General features: G+C 41.7%; 2 protein-coding genes across 3 annotated transcripts in view; both read left to right on the forward strand.

The window, feature by feature from the left end:
* Positions 1-428: 428 nt before the first annotated feature.
* LOC118404051 (red fluorescent protein drFP583-like) lies at positions 429-4191 on the forward strand. Its single transcript, XM_035803003.1, has 6 exons — positions 429-584; positions 1151-1243; positions 1977-2128; positions 2449-2548; positions 2984-3114; positions 3936-4191. Exons 1-6 carry the CDS (start codon positions 582-584, stop codon positions 4114-4116), a joined length of 660 nt encoding a protein of 219 aa, XP_035658896.1. The 5' UTR covers positions 429-581; the 3' UTR covers positions 4117-4191.
* Positions 4192-8694: 4503 nt separating this feature from the next.
* Positions 8695-22649, forward strand: part of LOC118404054 (red fluorescent protein drFP583-like) — a 35189-nt gene continuing 21234 nt past the window's right edge. For both annotated transcript variants that reach the window (XM_035803007.1, XM_035803009.1), the window contains exon 1: positions 8695-8791. In XM_035803007.1, coding sequence (XP_035658900.1) covers positions 8789-8791 — 3 coding nt within the window. In that variant the 5' untranslated portion in view covers positions 8695-8788. The remainder of the gene's footprint in view (positions 8792-22649) is intronic.

Below are 22649 nucleotides of genomic sequence, written 5' to 3' on the forward strand. Positions count from 1 at the left end.
AATTTTTGTGTGTTTTGCATACCTCTTCAAATAACTCCTTTCTTTCCTCGTCATTAGAGAGGTAGTTGGAAATAAAATGTATTTCGTCTTTCACCGGTTTTGCAGTACAATAGCCCTTTCAAGTCGACTTGCATAAGACGAGCTTCATGCGTCACAAGGGTTGTCTTACAACCTCCTATGATGCACATGGTTAATTATAGGCCGGAGTCCGGTGGAACTTTGACCTACTTGAACCAACTCCCTTCTTAAGAGTATAGATCAGCTTAAAACAGCGTTTTTCTAACAGCAAAAGTGTCCGAAAACTTTTGAATTTACTTAATATTCATTACCGTATTTTCAATTTAGAATTATATATCAATTTACTTATACTGTCTTATTTCTTAGAACATAGACCTTCTAGGGTTGTGTTAAGAGGCACAGGTCATTAATCACTGTCAAACTGACTCCTCCCTTAAAGTTAATTCTCCCCGCACCTTATAAAAGAAAAGGGCATAAAAAGGCTCTGCCCGGGGACCGCACCGCACTTTCCGAACAAGCTGTCTACTCGAGTTCATCCGAGACCAGCAAAGATCCGCGCAACCATGGTGAGAACTTTTTTTTTTTTGTCTATTTTGCTTTTGGACGGACGAGGACAATGTGGCACTGCACTCAAGTTTTTGTAACTTATATTAACAGTTCCACATACACGGTACAGACAGAAGGTATTTTTACACCTGGGTGAAGTGAGGAAGGTCGTGTAAAGTGCCTTTCCCAAGGGCACAACGTCGGGGCGGGGCACGGCGGGGATCGAACTCAGAACCTCTAGGTTCCGAGCCGAACGCTCTACCAGTTACGCCACGCCCGACGCCACGTGAGAACTTCTGCATTGATATCTGACATTTAAATCTTGTGCATGCTGACTTAAGTCCTCTTTTACCAAAAAAGTTTCTGGCTGAAGTCCTATCTTACCATAAAAGTTTTTGACTGTTTTGTTCGTGTCATTTAGGACGTTTTCAGTTCGTTTGTAGAAATGTATGAAAATTTGGCAACAAAGTTTTTGTCTCCAATCCATCTGTATTTTCGGAGCGTAAAGAAGTTTTTTTTTCATTGTGGTTACCTTGTCTCCAAAGTTATTTTTTTCTTCTTTGAAACAGTCTTTTTGCATTTTCAGCCTCTGCCCGCAACCCATGAAATCCACCTTCACGGCTCTGTCAACGGCCACGAGTTCGACTTGGTGGGCAGTGGAAAAGGTGACCCGAAAGCCGTAAGTTTGCCGTTAACGTTTCGTCGCTTTTCTTTGACTTGAGCAAGGATAACGTCCTTGCCTTCAGTTATCGGTTTTCTGGTGCACAGCGATAACGTGATTATACAGAATAGTTCTAAATTTAGCGTGCACATGCTTATGGTCGCTTTTTGATAACTGCTAATGGAAAGATTTGTACGCCAGAGATGCCCATCAAATGATCACCACGACTCTTCAAAGCTTCCTGGTCTTAGCGGTCTTATTCAGACCGTTGTTGGGATTCAGACAGGAGGACGAAAATATTGTGTTTGGTCGGCAATAGACCTATCCTGTCGAACGCAATGTCGAACAAATAGAACCTCCTATTCTATTTCGAACACCTCCGTCAAAAACTGTCCCAGTATAACATAAATGGCTATTTATGACGAATGTGTTCGAAATAGAACCATGACCGAGCAGTCCTGGACCTGGTGCCGAATCTTCCTGAGCAGTTAGAGGCCGAATTGTCCAAGAGCTTTCATTGGGCAGTCTGACACCATGCCGGGACAGTCGATTCGGCTCCTTGCCTAGGGCTGAGGGCGCAACACTCTAACCCTAACCCTAACCTCAATAGCCCTACCCATACTCAAACCTATCACCATAATCCGACCCGCCCTGGACCTGGTGCCGATTAGCCCTGGTGCCGATCCTCAATGTTAGGCATTCGTTTCTGTCTCAGTAAATTCTAAGGAAACAATTACAACTCTCACTACAGGGCTCGCTGGTGACCGAAGTGAAATCCACCATGGGTCCCCTGAAGTTCTCTCCTCACTTGATGATCCCCCACCTCGGGTACGGGTACTACCAGTACCTCCCCTACCCGGACGGACCCTCGCCTTTCCAGACCGCCATGCTCGATGGATCGGGGTAAGTTATATTTCCGTGTTCGTTACTGTTTATATTCTGGATGATGTACTGATCTTGATGATAAAGGTGACATTTTTACCGTGGATGTTGTTTGTAGATATATGTCAGGAACCGCTCGATGATTCGCGATGGTCTTTGTGACCAGGTGGGGTAACCCCGAAAGTGCTGAATGTTAATTTGGATCTCCTAGATATTTTCACGTTAGTAGTGTCTGGTGTAGTAGTCTGGGAAATCTTGTTTCTTCATGATAAGTCACTGTGGTTAAATTCACTCTCAAATTTTATCTTTTTTTTTAATTTTCATAATTCTGACCTGCTCAGGTATAAAGTCCACCGTGTGTTCAACTTTGAGGACGGTGGCGTGTTGTCCATCGACTACAATTATGCCTACGAGGGGACTCACATCAAGTCCGACTTTAAGGTGCGTTTTACTGAAAATTGTTTTCACTTTATTTGTATTTCCAGGGCAATACACTCATGTCCTTTGATAAGAAAGTTATATTTGGCGCGTGTTTGTCTGTGTGTGTCTGTCTGTCTGTAAACTAGATAACACGAGAGGCTTGGGTTGATCCTGATAATATTTGTTACGTGGGTAGGGGTCAGAAAAATCTCCACGGTTCGTCAATGAAACCGCACAAATGACGTCACAATGATGTGGAATTTTTTTTTCAAATTAATCTAATTTTATGTGCACACCATTTTCTTTTTTTTCTTCAAAATTTTGTCGTCATACTTTAATAGTTTAAGAGTAAGGGTGTCTTCTTACCCCCCTACCCCCTTCCTATGATGACCAAAATAGCCCGATCGGCTAAGTAAAATTTGTTATAAAAACAATGTTGGTGTTTTCCTGCCTCAGCTGATGGGAAGCGGTTTCCCTGACGACGGCCCAGTCATGACCAGCCAAATTGTCGACCAGGACGGCTGCGTGTCCAAGAAGACGTATCTTAACGACAACACCATCGTGGACAGCTTCGACTGGTCTTACAAGTGAGTCTTTACTACCGTTGCGAGCTCTAAATTACGAGGAGGCATGACCCCGACGGGAAGGGGGGAACTCTGCTATTTATTTGTCGGCATCATGGTCATGCCTCCTCGTAATTTAGAGCTCGCAGACTCGTCGTCCGATTGATTTTCACCTAATGTGAAGGAGGTATTAGGGTGCACTCTTAAAGCACTTATGCGTCAAGCTTGCGTCACTACGGGGTTCGAAAGATACTCAACGAACTTCAGAAATAATGAACGAATTTTCTGACTTTTTGTGTATTTTGTCGTCTTCTAAGTCATACTTTGACGTATAACGCAATATCTAAATTATAAAAAAATCGGAGAAAATAGCAAAGCAGTGACGCAGTGAACGAATCACTGTGACTCAAGCTTGACGCAAGTGCAGTGAGAGTGCACCTTAAGGCTTTACATTTTTTAAGATGCCCAGCATGACTCGAGATGGCTTGAATGATATTTGATATGCAGGTGGGTCTTGAAAAGACCTCGATATGGTCAGATTGTTGCCGTCCACCCCACACTCCCCCCGCAACTTGTTACGGTACTGCAGCGGGTTTCATCTTTTGTTCTGGACATGGTCGTATTAAAAACTTGTAATGAAAGCCTTTGCGATGCTGTCTTCAATGTCTGCTGTACAGCAAAGTTCACCACTTCTTCGATTTCAGTTGATTTTTCACGTGAATACTATCCTTTTTTCAGCCCTATAATCATATGTGAAGAGTTTCAAAGCGGCATATCCACAACTGCTTCTAAGGAATGAAGAGTCTACGCGAATGATTCTAACTTTTTTAACCAATTCCTTCCAGTCTGCAGAATGGGAAGCGCTACAGGGCTCGAGTGACGAGCAACTACATCTTCGGGAAGCCCCTCGCGGCCGATGTAATGAAGAAGCAGCCGGTCTTCGTGTACCGCAAGTGCTACGTGAAGTCTACCCAGACCGAGATCACCCTGGACGAGAGGGAGAAGGCGTTCTACGAAGTGGTTTAAGCCCCTGTTAGGCTAACGTCACATTTCCAAACCGGGGCTCGGTCGGGCTGTTTGTAGAAACGAAAAATAAAAATGTATACGTAAAAATATACACAGATAATGCCCAGGACTGTTCTCTTTACGTCTTGTGTAGTTTGGTGTCTTTTATATCATACGTTTCGTTCCCGAAAGCTGCCGGGCCGGGCACCGGTTTGGAAATGTGACGTAGGCTTAGGTCACATTTTAAAACCGGGGCCCGGCCGGGATGTTTTAAGAAACGAAAATTATAATGTATACCTAAAATTTACATAACTCATGCCAAGGAATCTTGTTTTGACATTTTGTGTATTTTGATGCATTTTATATCATTCTTTTCGCTGCCCGGCCGAGCCCCGGTTTGGAAATGTGACTTAGGCCTTACAAACAGCCGAACTTGGCTCCCGAACACTAGCCGACCGTTGGTCGACCGACGGTCGGCAGTCGTTCGGGAGCAGTCTGACCGGTTTAGGCCACGCCTATCTTTTAGTCCCGAACATGTCCCGAACATGTCCTATAACCATCTCACGACCAGTAAATGACTTACTCCCGACAGAGCCCCAAATACTATCTAACCTACTCCCAACCGTTTCGACCTCTAGCTGCAGACTGCCGAATCTCAGCTGACTGATTATTATGTTATGTAACCATGGGTTTAGAAGATATATCCTTTGCTTATAAGTACCTTTGTTACCTAAAATCATCGAACAGTTGTAATAGACAAGCATTAGATGGTGATGGCAAATATGGACCAGTAGACTGCAATTGTTATAATCAAGTAATCCCTGTGCAGTTTGCACTTGTCATGCAATACAGAACAAGCCTTCATAACAAGTATATTCCCGTAGTTACCTTTTACTTATAATGTAATTACTGTGGTTACTATGATATAGACGCTTTTGACATCTTCAATTGGAAGTCTGACATCATCCATTGAAGGTCGGCTGTGATGTTGTAATAAACACCCCATGCATGTTCATATCTTCATTGTGTACACCTTTGTCCGAGCCGCTAACATTGACTCTAAACATCTCCAAACTTTAATAAGATAACCAATAACCAGGTCAATGTTATGGCAACATCCGTTCGGAAAGGCAACAAAACGTTTTCGAGACGGAAAAATTGAAGAAAAGTCACACGAGCTTCGGTCACCCTCTCGGACGTAAAGCTTGAGGCCCTTTATTTGAGGTTAGCCTCAAATAAGGGGCCTCTAGCACGTTTATGGTCTCACCACGCCTATCATTACCTAATCCATTGACCTCCAGTTCATTGTGTGTGTGTTTGGGGGGGGGGGGGGGCTTGGCAAGGTAGACAAGTCAGGTCAAGTTTATTGCACAACGATTGCAACAGGTACAATGTATGGCAAGTATTACGTATTATTAACAACTACAAACTATCTACACTGATATGAAGATAGACGTTCCTATTACCTGACTCATATCAAGTCGTTAAGACAGGCATTAACATTTGCACGAGGCTGTTTGCATATGTCCTTAAGTACGATTAGTCATTTTGCACATTGATTTTTTTCTTGATAACCTGCTTTTCTCGTGGTGGTACGGTAAACAAAGACGTGACCTACTTAAAACAACTTCTTACAAAGGTGTCTTGACCTGCTTAAAACGGGCGTACCTCAGAATGGAAATTTTTGAATTTTCTACAATGATCAGTATCGCTCAACTGCTGTACATTGTGAATGTACGGCAACAAATACAAAGTAATCTGTTGTAAAGACGATGACTACTGGTATACATTAATTAGTGGTGTATACCTGTTAAAGGGCTACAAACATATTGCCGTAAGAATGTATAGAATGCATTGATATAGCTGGGCAATCAATTATGTCATTTTTTTCATTCTAGTCATTTTTAGTCTATCTATAGGACAATTCACTCCCAGGTCAATCAACTCCTATAGGCTTTTATTCCCGACTTTACCAAAGTCCTCTATTACTATTCGACCAGGCCGGAGTCTGGTAGAGACTACCGTCCATCTGTGCTTCAACAGCGGACGGTACTTCACTGACGCTTGACCTGTCAACATATCGTAATTGGTTTTTTCTAAGCAAAGTCTATCGGGACAGTCGAACAGTACAAAGAACACTACCAGCGGCCACGTAATCTCCAAGCAGATCTTACGGTAGCATAAGATAGTATCAAAAGCTGGTAGAAGAGTGAAGCCGGCCTAGGAGTGTGTTTCGCTACATGGCAAATGCACACCTCTTAGCTGACTACACTCCTTGGCCAGTTTGGTACTATCTTATGCCATCGTAGGATCTGCTTGGATTACGGCCACGCGCGTAAACGTACGGTCGTTGACCTTAAGTCTGTTGGCATGAACGGTCTGAGTCGTCCGACATCTATGCCAACAGACTTAAGGTCGATGTTCGAAACCGACTTGATGCACTCTTCTTTTTGATGATTTTCTTTACCATTTATCACGATGCTGTCGCACATTTTTACATTGAAACGTGCAAACGAAGCAGGAGCCTAAAAAAAGATGTTCTGTATGGAGAGATGGAAAACTAAGAAAGCAGTGGTGGTGACCATTACTCTAAAGCTAGGGGCACAACCCACCGTACTTGCAACTGCGTGGTGTCTACGTGCCAAAACGTGGGCAATCGCACAGAGATTGTACGTTGTAAGCACGTACAACTCACTTACCACTTGCGCAACGAACGATGCACGCAACCGGCGCACGGCCAGGCTTGGCGTGCAGACCACATACTTACACCTTAGCTTGCGCAACCGTGCGAGAGACTTGCGTCGAGACGTACTCCCTCCCTGCTCTTGCCAGTCCTTCCGGACGTGAACTCCCCAAAAAACGTACGGACAAAAAGCACGTACGGCGGGTTGTGCCCCTAGCTTAACCTACATCGACGACCATTACTTGGTCCACGTCAAGCCATGCAGGCGTCAGCATTTGCACGTGTCATTAAGAACAATTTGTCATTTTGAACATTGTTTTTATTGATAAATTGTTTTCTCGAAGGGCAGACGGTAAACAAAGACTGTGACTATCTCTAGACATAACGATGTTTTTATCGCAGGGTCCTTGGCACTTAAGAAACGTAACCTACTTTTAAAAGTTCAGCGACCGAAGGTGACTTCTGTACAAGCAGCACATTTCATACTACTGTGGGTGACGCGTTAGCTTATCCGTTCTAGATTTTAACATACTTTCAGAAGCCACACATATTTTGCAATACGATCGCCAGATCTTATGTTATGCTAAGAAATGTTCGTGGCAATCCAAATGCTGTCCGAGCTTTATAGATATCATGCCGGTAGGGGTAATAATAGGTGGGGCCTGTCACCTAGCAACGGACATTTCAGCCAACCAGCTGATCAAACACCTGTACTTCGCAATCTAAAATATCACGACCGTCTGTCTAGAACAGTAGCAAACGTTTTCCATTCAATTTATCTTTCTGGTGAACAAAACACAACACCTAATACATAAAATCATAGTAATCTTAAAATACATCCAAAACAGACCAGAGACCGACCTCCGTCAGGACAGAAGTAAAACTAAGTCCCCTAACTAGTGTCAAGTCGTAAAGACATTCTTCAAGCAGATGTTGAACGTATTTTGGGCATCATTCATTCTTTCCGGTTGTCATTCTTGTGAATAAAATACAAAAAATGATATTAATCTTAAACGACGTCCAAAACAGAACAGTACCCGACCTCTGCTAGCACAGACGAAAAACTGAGAAAGCAAGTGCGATGGCCGCGCCCTGCTTCGTGTCAAGTCATAAAGACAGGCGTCAGCATTTTCACAGGTCATTAAGAATAATTTGTCATTTTGAACATTGTTTTATTCCAGATAAGTTGCTTTCTCGTGGGTAGACTGTAAACAAAGACTGCGGTTATCTTCAAGCATAACGATGTTTATCTTACAGTATCCTTGTCACTTATCCGTTCTAGATAGACTTTATCCTAGTTTTCGAACCAACATACATTTGTACCAGGCACGAACTGCCGTACAATCGAGGAACGTAACCTAGTTAAATGACATCTTACATACGTGTGTTAACTTGCTTAAAGCAGCGTTTTAAAGCTCATTCCCAACCAAGCAAAATTGAGTCCTAATCTGTAACTTGATTTCATCTTCTGAGACTGGCTGGCTTCCCCTGCCCAAAAAAACGTAATTATGGGAACTGGATTGTGATATCGGGGTAACAGATCCCCTTTTTCGGGAAAAGAACCCAATTTGTGCCAATAGTTTCTTTCATCCCACTTAGGCTTACGTTAAATTTCCAAACCGGTCCCCGACCTGGGTAGCTTTTGCATATCAATTCAAAGCTAGGATATTCTTCGACAAGATTTCTCCTGACGATAAACAACGGATGTTCTTCACCGTTTACAAAATCATATCCAATTGCTTGAGTAACTGCTTGCTTTGGGGCGTAAATTCCAATGATGCGTATACTTCATTGGGGCTCGTGGAACGTGACCTACATGAAACAACTTTGTTGGGAGAAACAACAGTTATTAATAACTGTCAAGCTGACTCCTCCCACAAGTTAAACTCTTCCCACACCTTTTTTTTATCAAAAAACGGTATAAAAAGGCTCTGCCCGGGGACCGCACCGCACTTCCCGAACAAGCTGTCTTCCCGAGTTCATCCGAGACGAGCAAAGATCCGCGCAACCATGGTGAGAACTTCTGCATTGATATCTGACATTTAAATCTTGTGCATTCTGACTGAAGTCCTCTTTTACCAAAAAAAATTCTGGCTGAAGTCCTATCTTTAATACCATAAAAGTTTTTGACTCTTTTGTTCGTGTCATTCGGGACATTTTCAGTTCGTTTGTAGAAATGTATGAAAATATGGCAACAAAGTTTTTGTCTCCAATTCGTCTGTATTTTTGGAGCGTAAAGAAGTTTTTTTTTCATTGTGGTTACCTTGTCTCCAAATTTTTTTCTTCTTTGAAACAGTTTTTGTTGCCATTTCAGCCTCTGCCCGCAACCCATGAAATCCACCTTCACGGCTCAGTCAACGGCCACGAGTTCGACTTGGTGGGCGGTGGAAAAGGAGACCCGAAAGCCGTAAGTGTGCCGTTAACGTTTCGTCGCTTTTCTTTGACTTCCGCAAGGATAACGTCCTTGCCTCCAGTAATCGGTTTTCTGGTGCATAGCGATAACGTGATTATACAGAATAGTTCTAAATTTAGCTTGCACATGCTTATGGTCACCTTTTGATAACTGCTAATGGAAAGATTTGTACGCCAGAGATGCCCATCAAATGATCACCACGACTCTTCAAAGCTTCCTGGTCTTAGCGGTCTTATTCAGACCGTTGTTGGGAGTCAGACAGGAGGAGAAAAATTGTGTTTGGTCGGCAATGGACCGATCCTGTCGAACGCAATGTCGAACAAATAGAACCTCGTATTCTATTTCGAGCATCATCATCATCATGGCAGGGTATTGTCGCTCTCTTTGAGGAACCCCTCCCTTGAACTGTTCCAGACTCTTCTGCATCTTGCAGTCTGTGGCCAGGTGGGGCCTAGGTGTATCTGCAGGTTGTCTCTCCACCTGGTGCATGGCCTCCCTCTGCGTCTCCTCCATTCTCTGGGAGTCCACTCCGTGACCCGACTATTTCGAGCACCTCCGTCAAAAACTGCCCAAGTATAACATAAATGGCTATTTATGACGGAGGTGTTCGAAATAGAACCATGATCGAACAGTGGGCGGGGTTTGGGTATCTTTCCATCGGTCTACGAGGTTGAAAATTGACGGTCGGCAACGTAACTGAATTTTCCCGTCGACCTTCGTTGAGCAGGCAATCAGCCAACCACTGGGAGTGGTCGGGGGGCAAAGTCGTGCTCGAGGAGGTCCTGAGTGTTTCGGGACCTGGGCAGTTCGGCACCATGCCGGGACGGTCGATTCGGATCCATGCCTAGGGCTGAGGGCGCAACACTTTAAACCTAACCTAACCTAAACCTAACCTAAACCTAACCTAAACCTAACCTAACCCTAACCCTAACCCTAACCCTAACCCTAACCCTAACCCTAACCCTAACCCTAACCCTAACCCTAACCCTAACCCTTATAACCCTACCCATACTCAAGCCCATCACATAATCCGAGCCGCCCTGGACCTGGTGCCGAATAGTCCTCATGCCGATCCGCAATTTTCCTGGACCTGGTGCCGAATCGTCCTGAGCAGTTAGAGGCCGAATTGTCCAAGAGCATTCAGTGGGCAGTTTGGCGCCATGCCGGGACGGCCGATTCGGCTTCTTGCTTAGGGCTGAGGGCGCAACACCCTAACCCTAACCCTAACCGTAATAACCCTACCCATACTCAAGCCCATCACATAATCCGAGCAATCCTGGACCTTTTGCCGAATAGTCCTGATGCCGATCCTCAATGTAAGGCATCCGTTTCTGCCTCAGTAAATTCTAAGGAAACAATTACAACTCTCATTACAGGGCTCGCTGGTGACCGAAGTGAAATCCACCAAGGGTCCGCTGAAGTTCTCTCCCCACTTGATGATCCCCCACCTCGGGTACGGGTACTACCAGTACCTCCCCTACCCGGACGGACCCTCGCCTTTCCAGACCGCCATGCTCGATGGATCGGGGTAAGTTATATTTCCGTGTTCGTTACTGTTTTCATTCTGGATGATGTACTGATCTTGATGATAAAGGTGACATTTTTACTGTGGATGTTGTTTGTAGATATATGTCAGGAACCGCTCGATGATTGGCGATGGTCTTTGTGACTAGGTGGGGTAACCGCGAAAGTGCTGAATGTTAATTTGGATCTCCTAGATACGTTCACGTTAGTATTGTTTGGTCTGGGAAATCTTGTTTCTTCATGATATATATTACTGTGGTTAAATCCACTCTCAAATTTTATCTTTTTTTTTATTTTTAAAATTTTGAACTGCGCAGGTACAAAGTCCACCGTGTGTTCAACTTTGAGGACGGTGGCGTGTTGTCCATCGAGTACAATTATTCCTACGAGGGAACTCACATCAAGTCCGACTTTAAGGTGCGTTTTTCCGAAAATTGTCTTCACTTTATTTGTTTCTCTAGGGCAATACACTCATGTCTTTTGACAAAAAAGTTATTTTGGGGCGTGTTTGTCTGTGTGTGGGTGTGTGTGTGTGTGTCTGTCTGTAAACTAATTAACACGAAAGGCTTGGATTAATCCTGATAATATTTGTTACGTGGGTAGGGGTCAGAAAACGAAGGTCAAGGTCGATAATAGGGCTACCTAGCGGCTTTCTAAGGTACTACAGCTTAACTTCCATTTTTGATGTCTCGTGTTCTGAGTACGTACAGTAGGATTCATTTTCTACGGTTGGTCAACACAATCGCACCAATGACGTCAGAAATACGAATGATGTCAACATTGTTTGAATTAATCTAATTCTACGTGCACACCATTCTCTCAAAATTTGGTGGTCATACGATAAGTAGTTTAGGACTTAGGGGGTCTTCTTGCAACGCCACCACCACCCACCACCCCCACCCGTCCAAGCAAAATTTGTTATAAAACAATGTTGGTGTTTTCCTGCCTCAGCTGATGGGAAGCGGTTTCCCTGACGACGGCCCAGTCATGACCAGCCAGATTGTCGACCAGGACGGCTGCGTGTCCAAGAAGACGTATCTTAACGACAACACCATCGTGGACAGCTTCGACTGGTCTTACAAGTGAGTCTATTGTTATTAGAAATAACCCTGTAGTATTATATTCTTAGGGGAGATGTTATGTAGATCGTTCCGCCGACAACGCCATTGTAAAGTTCGCGATCAAGCTCACAAGGCACCTGATCTAGATATGAGTGGTGAAGTTTATTCTTCTTCTCTGGCCACATGGTCAACTTCCGCCTGACTCCCTCCAGGAGTGCCTCTCGCCTCTCTGGATCTCCCCTCCAGACTCCTGTCTGACCTTTCCTTCTCTCTGACCCCCTCTGGGCCCTACCATTCTACATACTAGTGGGGGATTTCCACTCAACAGACAACATCTATACTACCTTCGCTAAGACTTTGTATGAAAGTTTGTATGTTTTTGAGGATGGACAGCATGGCTCGGCTTTAATGCATTGTATTGATATTTGATGCATATGGGTCTTGATAAGACCTCGATATTGTCAGATTTTTAAACAATTTCTCCTAGCCTGCAGAATGGGAAGCGCTACAGGGCCCGAGTGACGAGCAACTACATCTTCGGGAAGCCTCTTGCGGCCGACGTCATGAAGAAGCAGCCGGTCTTCGTGTACCGCAAGTGCTACGTGAAGTCTACCAAGACCGAAATCACCCTGGACGAGAGGGAGAAGGCGTTCTACGAGCTGGCTTAGGCAACCTGTCAGGTCATTTTCCAAGCAGATGTTGGGCAGAAAATAAACTCGTTTAGTCTACCTGAATACAAAACGTCTTTAGTGTAGGCCAGTATCTTCGATCCATTTTGCATCAATCAAATGTGGTACATGTTAACACAAATACCATTGCAACACTTATCAGGTATTTGCATTGGCACCTTGGTGCTTTTAGCAAGGTTTTTTTTTACCTCAGGTGCTTATAGCAATGTTTCTACCTCGTTGTCTGTGATCACTGACGATAAGAAATATATTTTACTTTGCTTTGTGCTTAACTCGTTGGTAAAGAAACCAAACCTCAGGGGTTTCTATATTGCTTCATTTTGACGTGTTTTTTTATTGAGTAGCATGATATGGTTTTCCTTGCATTTCTTGGATTTGAAATAAAGGCCTAGGCTACAATAAACGCGTCCTGTCTTGTCTTGTAAGTTGTTCATATTTGACATGTACCGGGATACTAGTATAGTAGCGTACATTACAATACTGGTATTTCATGCCTTTTTGACCGATGTCTTTGTAAATGCATCTTAGATATAGATTCCAAGCCAAACCAAACGTACTTTGCGTGAAGACAAGGGCGTCAGTTATAAAATGAAAATCAGAAATATGACGAAAACACGAAAATTTCCATCTCCAATCAGGGATACAACCTAGTAGCAATGGAGAACAGTAAGGAGACGAAGGTGCAGCTCTAGAATATGCCCTCTGGCGGATTCCCTGATTACTGCAGTACACTCTTGGGCCTTCAAGTTGGCTAAATTGTTTCTTACTAGATACCCTAAGTTATTGTGGATGAATCATGATGTCATGGTTTCCTCTAGCGCCTTCCTGCGGTACTGTATCAGGACTTTCTGGTTTGAGATCTAGTATTTGGAAGTGACATGTTCGTCATTTGAGACCAGGCTGAAGTTGGCCGCCGATTGGGCCGCCGATTCGTAGCCGCCGATTGGGCCGCCGATTCGTCATTAGACAAAACATAGCATCCGATTCAGACCCCCATTCGAAGAAACTAAAAATTCCTAATTTCCGTTAAAAGCTTAAATAAATATCAAGCACAGCTGGATATTGTCTATTACCAACCAATATAGGCAAATATAAACATAAATTATAACAAAAAGTAGGAAATCAACGATTAAGCGCAAATTATAGGCCCAATCAGCAGCCACTGTCTTCAGCTTGGTCTAACGTTAGCTGCCACACTTCTTCTAGAGCAAACTGCTACTTATCTAAACGTGGCCCGTGAACTTGTAAGACGAATTAAGATAGCGTATACCCTTAGGTATTCAATACAAGTGTCAAATATTACGGGCCAGATTTAATTAATAAACTAGAGCGTAATTAACTAACACGAAATATGCAAGCAAAGGGGCGCTAAAATCGGCTTTCATACGGCTTCTAGAGCAAACTGCTACTTATCTAAACGTGGCCCGTGAACTTTTAAGACGAATTGAGATAGCATATATCATAACGTATTCGATACAAGTGTCAAATCTTACGGGCCGGATTTAATTAATGATCTACAAGGGAATTAACCAATAGGAAATACGCAAGCAAAGGGGCGCTAAAATCGGCTTTCATACGGCTTCTAGAGCAAACTGCTACTTATCTCAACGTGGCCCGTGAACTTTTAAGACGAATTCAGATAGCGTATACCCTAACTTATTCAAAACAAGTATCAAATCTTACGGGCCAGATTTAATTAATGATCTACAAGGGAATTAACCAATAGGAATTACGCAAGAAAAGGGGCGCTAAAATCGGCTTTCATACGGATTCTAGAGCAAACTGCTACTTATCTAAATGTGGCCCGTGAACTTTGAAGACGAATTCAGATAGCGTATATCATAACGTATATAAAATAAGTATCAAATCTTACGGGCCGGGTTTAATTAATGATCTACAAGGGAATTAATTAATAGGAAATGCGAAAGCAAAGTGGCGCTAAAATCGGCTTTCATACGGCTTCTAGAGCAAACTGCTACTTATCTAAACGTGGCCCGTGAATTTTTAAGATGAATTTAGATAGCGTATACTCTAAGGTATTCAATACAAGTGTCAAATCTTACGGGCCGGATTTAATTAATGATCTACAAGGGAATTAACCAATAGGAAACACGCAAGCAAAGGGGCGCTAAAATCGGCTTTCATACGGCTTCTAGAGCAAACTGCTACTTATCTAAACGTGGCCCGTGAATTTTTAAGATGAATTTAGATAGCGTATACTCTAAGGTACTCAAAACAAGTGTCAAATCTTACGGGCCGGATTTAATTGATGATCTACAAGGGAATTAACTAATAGGAAATACGCAAGCAAAGGGGCGCTGAAATCGGCTATTATACGGCTTCTAGAGCAAAATGCTACTTATCTAAACGTGGCCCGTGAACTTTGAAGACGAATTAAGATAGCGTATACCCCAACGTATTCAATGCAAGTGTCAAATCTTACGGGCCGGATTTAATTAATGAACTAGACCGTAATTAACTAATAGGAAATGCACAGGCAAGGGCCGCTAAAGTCGGCTTTTATAGGACTTCTAGAGCAAACTGCTACTTATCCAAACGTGGCCCGTGAATTTTTAAGATGAATTTAGATAGCGTATACTCTAAGGTATTCAAAACAAGTGTCAAATCTTACGGGCCGGATTTAATTAATGATCTACAAGGGAATTAACCAATAGGAAATACGCAAGCAAAGGGGCGCTAAAATCGGCTTTCATACGGCTTCTAGAGCAAACTGCTACTTATCTAAACGTGGCCCGTAAACTTTGAAGACGAATTCAGATAGCGTATATCATAACGTATTCAATTCAAGTGTCAAATCTAACGGGCCGGATTTAATTAATGAACTAGACCGTAATTAACTAATAGGAAATGCACAAGCAAGGGCGCTAAAGTCGGCTTTCATACGACTTCTAGAGCAAACTGCTACTTATCTAAACGTGGCCCGTGAATTTTTAAGATGAATTTAGATAGCGTATACTCTAAGGTACTCAATACAAGTGTCAAATCTTACGGGCCGGATTTAATTAATGATCTACAAGGAATTAACCAATAGGAAACACGCAAGCAAAGGGGCGCTAAAATCGGCTTTCATACGGCTTCTAGAGCAAACTTCTACTTATCTAAACGTGGCCCGTGAACTTTTAAGACGAATGTAGGCAGCGTATATCATAACGTATTCAATACAAGTGTCAACTTTTACGGGCCGGATTTAATTAATGAACTACAAGGGAATTAACCAATAGGAAATACGCAAGCAAAGGGGCGCTGAAATCGGCTATTACACGGCTTCTAGAGCAAACTGCTACTTATGTAAACGTGGCCCGTGAACTTTTAAGACGAATTGAGATAGCGTATACCCCAACGTATTCAATACAAGTGTCAAATCTTACGGGCCGGATTTAATTAATGAACTAGGCCGTAATTAACTAATAGGAAATGCACAGGCAAGGGGCGCTAAAATCGGCTTTTATAGGACTTCTAGAGCAAACTGCTACTTATCCAAACGTGGCCCGTGAATTTTTAAGATGAATCTAGATAGCGTATACCCCAACGTATTCAATACAAGTGTTAAATCTTACTGGCCGGATTTAACTAATGAACAATAGTTGTAGGCGACGATCATAGGCTAGCCGCCGATTCGTTATTAGACAAAACATAGCATCCCATTCAGACGCCCATTCGAAGAAAGCAAAAAAATTCCTCATTTCGAGGAAAATCTTGAAAAAAATATCAATAGCTGCTGAATATTGTCTATTACTACCCAATATATGGTTATATAAACATAAGTAATAACAGAAAGTATTATGTCAACGATTAAATACAAATATCAGGCCCCATTGACGACCAAGGCTTCAGCCTGGTCTGAAATCGGAATCTGTCACTTATTTAAACGTGGCCCGTGAGTTTTTAAGGCAAATTTAGAAAGCGCATACCTTAAGGTATTCAATACAAGTGTTAAATCTTACGGGATGGATTTAATTAATGAACTATTGCTGTAGGCGACGATCCAGCCGCCGATTCAAAATTAGAGAAAACATAGCATTCTATTCAGACTCCCATTCGAAGAAACCAAACAATTCCTGCTCATTTCCTTTAAAAGCTAGAACGGATATCAAGAACTGCTGTTTATTGTCTATTACTATACTACCCAATGTATGTATATAGAAATATAGATAATACCAGAAAGTATTATATTAACGATTAAAGGGCCAGATTTAATTAATGATCTACAAGGGAATTAACCAATAGGAAACACGCAAGCAAAGGGGCGCTAAAATCGGCTTTCATACGGCTTCTAGAGCAAACTGCTACTTATCTAAACGTGGCCCGTGAACTTTTAAGACGAATTGAGATAGCGTATATCATAACGTATTCAATTCAAGTGTCAAATCTTACGGGCCGGATTTAATTAATGAACTAGACCGTAATTAACTAATAGAAAATGCACAAGCAAGGGGCGCTAAAATCGGCTTTCATACGACTTCTAGAGCTAACTGCTACTTATCTAAACGCGGCCCGTGAATTTTTAAGATGAATTTAGATAGCGTATACCCTAAGGTATTCAATACAAGTGTCAAATCTTACGGGCCGGATTTAATTAATGATCTACAAGGGAATTAACCAATAGGAAACACGCAAGCAAAGGGGCGCTAAAATCGGCTTTCATACGGCTTCTAGAGCAAACTTCTACTTATCTAAACGTGGCCCGTGAACTTTTAAGACGAATGTAGGCAGCGTATATCATAACGTATTCAATACAAGTGTCAAATTTTACGGGCCGGATTTAACTAATGAACTACAAGGGAATTAACTAATAGGAAATACGCAAGCAAAGGGGCGCTGAAATCGGCTATTACACGGCTTCTAGAGCAAACTGCTACTTATCTAAACGTGGCCCGTGAATTTTGAAGATGAATTTAGATAGCGTATACCCCAACGTATTCAATACAAGTGTCAAATCTTACGGGCCGGATTTAATTAATGATCTACAAGGAATTAACCAATAGGAAACACGCAAGCAAAGGGGCGCTAAAATCGGCTTTCATACGGCTTCTAGAGCAAACTTCTACTTATCTAAACGTGGCCCGTGAACTTTTAAGACGAATAAAGGCAGCGTATATCATAACGTATTCAATACAAGTGTCAAATTTTACGGGCCGGATTTAATTAATGAACTACAAACACTTGCAGCAGTTCCCTCGATGGTATACTACTCCCAACACTCACTGACGACTGGGCAGTGAGACTGCATGGCATAGGGTCCTGTCCTTCAGGTCTTAGATCAAAAGCACATGTCTACTGCTGACGCAATGGTTTCCTCAGAGGCTCAGACACCACAATATTTCGGGGAGTTGGGAGTCCAATAACTTATTTTGAATGAACTGTACTACAATGAGTCTTATGATCTTTATCGCCGAATTGATGTTGACTGAATATATATATACTAAGTAGCAAATTTCCGATCGTATTACAGGGTACAGGACTAGCTATATGTAAAGTAATGAAATATGTAACCTGATTGACGCATTTGGTACGATCCGACTACGATCCTATTCATATTTCTATTCTAGACAGCCCTTTGTCAGGGAAGATTCGATGACATTTCAAAAACAGTAAATGTAAAACATGAATACGAATATGTATAATACAGAAACAATCATTCAACACTTAATGCATGTTTGGGAACTTTAAAAAAACATTTTGTAAAGGCTGCTAGCAACATCTGTAGCAAGGTATTTAACGATCTACTTCCTGTTTAGCCTGATTCGCGCTTCTCAGGCCCGTCGTACATTGGAGTTTGCGTTACACAGACTACTTCCTGTTGTGCTGACCAAACAACATTGCAACACTACATATCAATATTTAGATATCTCTGTGACTCGTCTGTCCGTACAGCTCAGAACGTTAATTGAAACCTTATAGATAATCAACTAATTTGACAAGCAACTATATAATTTCTCACTTCCTTTTAAAGTCACAATAAGAAGGAAACAAACTCACACAGGCAAGTTGGGTTTCAATATTTTAATGATCTTCGACACGAACTAAATATTATCTAATGATAACGTAGGAAGGGCAAAATTACACACTGTAGAAGGTCCCACGGTTGGTGTGATGAATGTTTGCTGCCCGCCATCTCGTAGAAACTAATGCCGCAACCGAGAAATCTTTGGTCTCTCTGAAACAACAGTGACAAACAACAACCTAAGTATAACATGTGTTACCGTGATCTTAACAAAATGAAGGATGATTTACAAACTTTCATTTTCAATTTAGAGTAAAACTTTGTTTCAGAAAACAAGCTATATGTGTCCCCTCGGCACCTTTCTTGGCATTCAGGCGTAAAATTTCATTACATCAGTGACATCCGGAAAGGCGCCTCATGCCTCTTCTTTCCGTTACTGGTTGTGTAGGATAATAATGGGTTACAGATGTGGAGTGTCTCTCCCTTGACAACATGCAAACAAAGTAATGTGCGTTCCCTCGTCAAAAGCACCTTTGCCTTATGTGTTTTAGTTTTTATTGGTCCTTGTTGCCTAAAGTTTACAAGGGCCAATATCATGAAAGCCAACCGGTTCAAGGGAAAGTCAAGCTCGTTGCTTGTCAGTTAGATATCGGCCAAACTGCTTAAACCCAATTACTTTCCTCCGGTTCATTAAACAAATCCGGCCCGAAAACGTAAAAACTTGTATTAAATCCTTTAAGTTCTAAACCTCTATTTCAAGTTCATGGAGAACGTTTGGATACCAGTAAATAAGCAGACAAGCCGCCTAACAGCCGATATTGCAGCCTATTTTGTAGCCGATTTCCGACAGACTACACTTCGAATTCATATACTCAAATCGTTCCTCTGCGGTTCGTTAAGTAAATGCAGCCCGTAAACTTTAGTATCTTTTGTTTATAAGATAGGCCTGATATTAATATAATTCGTCTTTAAATCTCACGGGAAACGCACCGTTAGTAGCGCATAGCGGAGAAGCAAGATATAATTTCAATATGGTAATTTAGGGAAAGGAGGCGGGAAACTTCAATTTCTGCCGTCCGGTCCGTAAGTTTTGATCTTGGTATCAAGTGCATTGGGATATAACATATCTAAATTCCTCAGTTAAAAGTTCACAGGCTACGTTTAGATAAGAAGCAAATTGTTTTAAAAGCTACATGGCAGCCGTTTTTTTCGACCACTTTACTTGCCGATTCCCGGGCAAAACAGATTCAACTCAAGTAGTTCCCCGTAGTTCAATATTTCATTCCGGCCAGTAAGATTTGGTACTTGTTTTGAATACTGTAGGGCTATCTATATTCGTCTTATAAGTTCACGGGCCACGTTTAGATAAGTAGCAGATTGCTCCACAAGTCGCATGGCAGCCGGTGTTAGACCAAGCTGAAATCAGTGGCCGCCGATTGGGCCTATTATTTGTGCATACTCGTTGATATCATACTTTTTGTTATTATTTTTGTTTAATATATACATATATTGGGTGGTAATAGACAATATCCAGCAGTTCTTGAAATCCATTTATGCTTTGGAAGGAAAATAGGAATTTTTAGTTTTTTCGAATGGGCGTCTGAATAGGATGCTATATTTTGTCTAATAACGAATCGGCGGCTGAATCGTCGCCTACAGCTATAGTTAATTATTAAAATCCCGCCCGTAAGACTAGATACTTGTATCAAATACGTTAGGGTATGCGCTTTCTAAATTCGTCTTAAAAATTCACGGGCCACGTTTAGATAAGTGACAGATTACTCTACAAGCAGTATAAGAGTGAGCAAACTAATGATTGATACCATGCTTTAGCGGAAATTAGATTTTTTAGTTTCTTCGAATGGGCGTCTGAATGGGATGCTATGTTTTGTCTAATAACGAATCGGCGGCTAGATCGTTACCTACAGCCATTGCTCATTAATTAAATCCGGCCCGTAAGATTTAACACTTGTATTGAATACCTTAGGGTATGCGTTTTCTAAATTCGTCTTAAAAATTCACGGGCCACGTTTAGATAAGTGACACATTTCAATTTCAGACCGGGCTGAAGTGGTCGTCAATAGGGCCTAATATTTGTGGTTAATCGTTGACATAATACTTTCTATTATTACTTATGTTTATATCTGCCCATATTGGGTAGTAATAGACAATATTCAGCAGTTATTGATATTTGTTCAAGCTTTACAACGTAATGAGGATTTTTTTGTTTTCTTCGAATGGTCGTCTGAATGGGATGCTATGTTTTGTCTAACAACGAATCGGCGGCTAGATCGTCGCCTACAACTATTGTTCATTAGTTAAATCCGGCCCGTATGATTTGACACTTGTATTGAATACCTTAGGGTATGGGTTTTCTAAATTCGTGTCAAAAATTCACGGGCAACGTTTAGATAAGTGACACATTTCAATTTCAGACCAGGCTGAAGTGGTCGTCAATAGGGCCTAATATTTGTGGTTAATCGTTGACATAATACTTTCTGTTATTACTTATGTTTATATATACATATATTGGGTAGTAATAGACAATATTCAGCAGCTATTGATATTTTTTTCAAGATTTTCAACGAAATGAGGATTTTTTTGCTTTCTTCGAATGGTCGTCTGAATGGGATGTCTAACAACGAATCGGCGGCTAGATCGTCGCCTACAACTATTGTTCATTAGTTAAATCCGGCCCGTAAGATTTGACACTTGTATTGAATACCTTAGGGTATACGATTTCTAGATTCATCTTAAAAATTCACGGGCCACGTTTGGATAAGTAGCAGTTTGCTCTAGAAGTCCTATAAAAGCCGATTTTAGCGCCCCTTGCCTGTGTATTTCCTATTAGTTAATTACGGTCTAGTTCATTAATTAAATCCGGCCCGTAAGATTTGACACTTGTATTGAATACGTTGGGGTATACGCTATCTCAATTCGTCTTAAAAGTTCACGGGCCACGTTTAGATAAGTAGAAGTTTGCTCTAGAAGCCGTATGAAAGCCGATTTTAGCGCCCCTTTGCTTGCGTGTTTCCTATTGGTTAATCCCCTTGTAGATCATTAATTAAATCCGGCCCGTAAGATTTGACACTTGAATTGAATACGTTATGATATACGCTATCTCAATTCATCTTAAAAATTCACGGGCCACGTTTAGATAAGTAGCAGTTTGCTCTAGAAGCCGTATGAAAGCCGATTTTATCGCCACTTTGCTTTCGCATTTCCTATTAATTAATTCCCTTGTAGATCATTAATTAAACCCGGCCCGTAAGATTTGATACTTATTTTGTATACGTTATGATATACGCTATCTGAATTCGTTCACGGGCCATGTTTAGATAAGTAGCAGATTGCTCTAGAAGCCGTATGAAAGCCGATTTTAGCGCCCCTTTGCTTGCGTGTTTCCTATTGGTTAATTCCCTTGTAGATCATTAATTAAATCTGGCCCTTTAATCGTTAATATTATACTTTCTGGTATTATCTATATTTCTATATACATACATTGGGTAGTATAGTAATAGACAATAAACAGCAGTTCTTGATATCCGTTCTAGCTTTTAAAGGAAATGAGCAGGAATTGTTTGGTTTCTTCGAATGGGAGTCTGAATAGAATGCTATGTTTTCTCTAATTTTGAATCGGCGGCTGGATCGTCGCCTACAGCAATAGTTCATTAATTAAATCCGTCCCGTAAGATTTAACACTTGTATTGAATACCTTAGGGTATGCGCTTTCTAAATTTGCCTTAAAAACTCACGAGCCACGTTTAAATAAGTGACAGATTCCGATTTCAGACCAGGCTGAAGCCTTGGTCGTCAATGGGGCCTGATATTTGTGTTTAATCGTTGACATAATACTTTCTGTTATTACTTATGTTTATATAACCATATATTGGGTACTAATAGACAACATTCAGCAGTTATTGATAGTTTTTTCAAGATTTTCAACGAAATGAGGAATTTTTTTGCTTTCTTCGAATGGGCGTCTGAATGGGATGCTATGTTTTGTCTAATAACGAATCGGCGGCTAGCCTATGATCGTCGCCTACAACTATTGTTCATTAGTTAAATCCGGCCCGTAAGATTTAACACTTGTATTGAATACCTTAGGGTATACGCTATCTAGATTCATCTTAAAAATTCACGGGCCACGCTTGGATAAGTAGCAGTTTGCTCTAGAAGTCCTATAAAAGCCGATTTAGCGCCCCTTGCCTGTGTATTT

This window comes from Branchiostoma floridae, chromosome 17 (genome assembly GCF_000003815.2).
Source record: "Branchiostoma floridae strain S238N-H82 chromosome 17, Bfl_VNyyK, whole genome shotgun sequence".
Classification (NCBI taxonomy): domain Eukaryota; kingdom Metazoa; phylum Chordata; class Leptocardii; order Amphioxiformes; family Branchiostomatidae; genus Branchiostoma; species Branchiostoma floridae.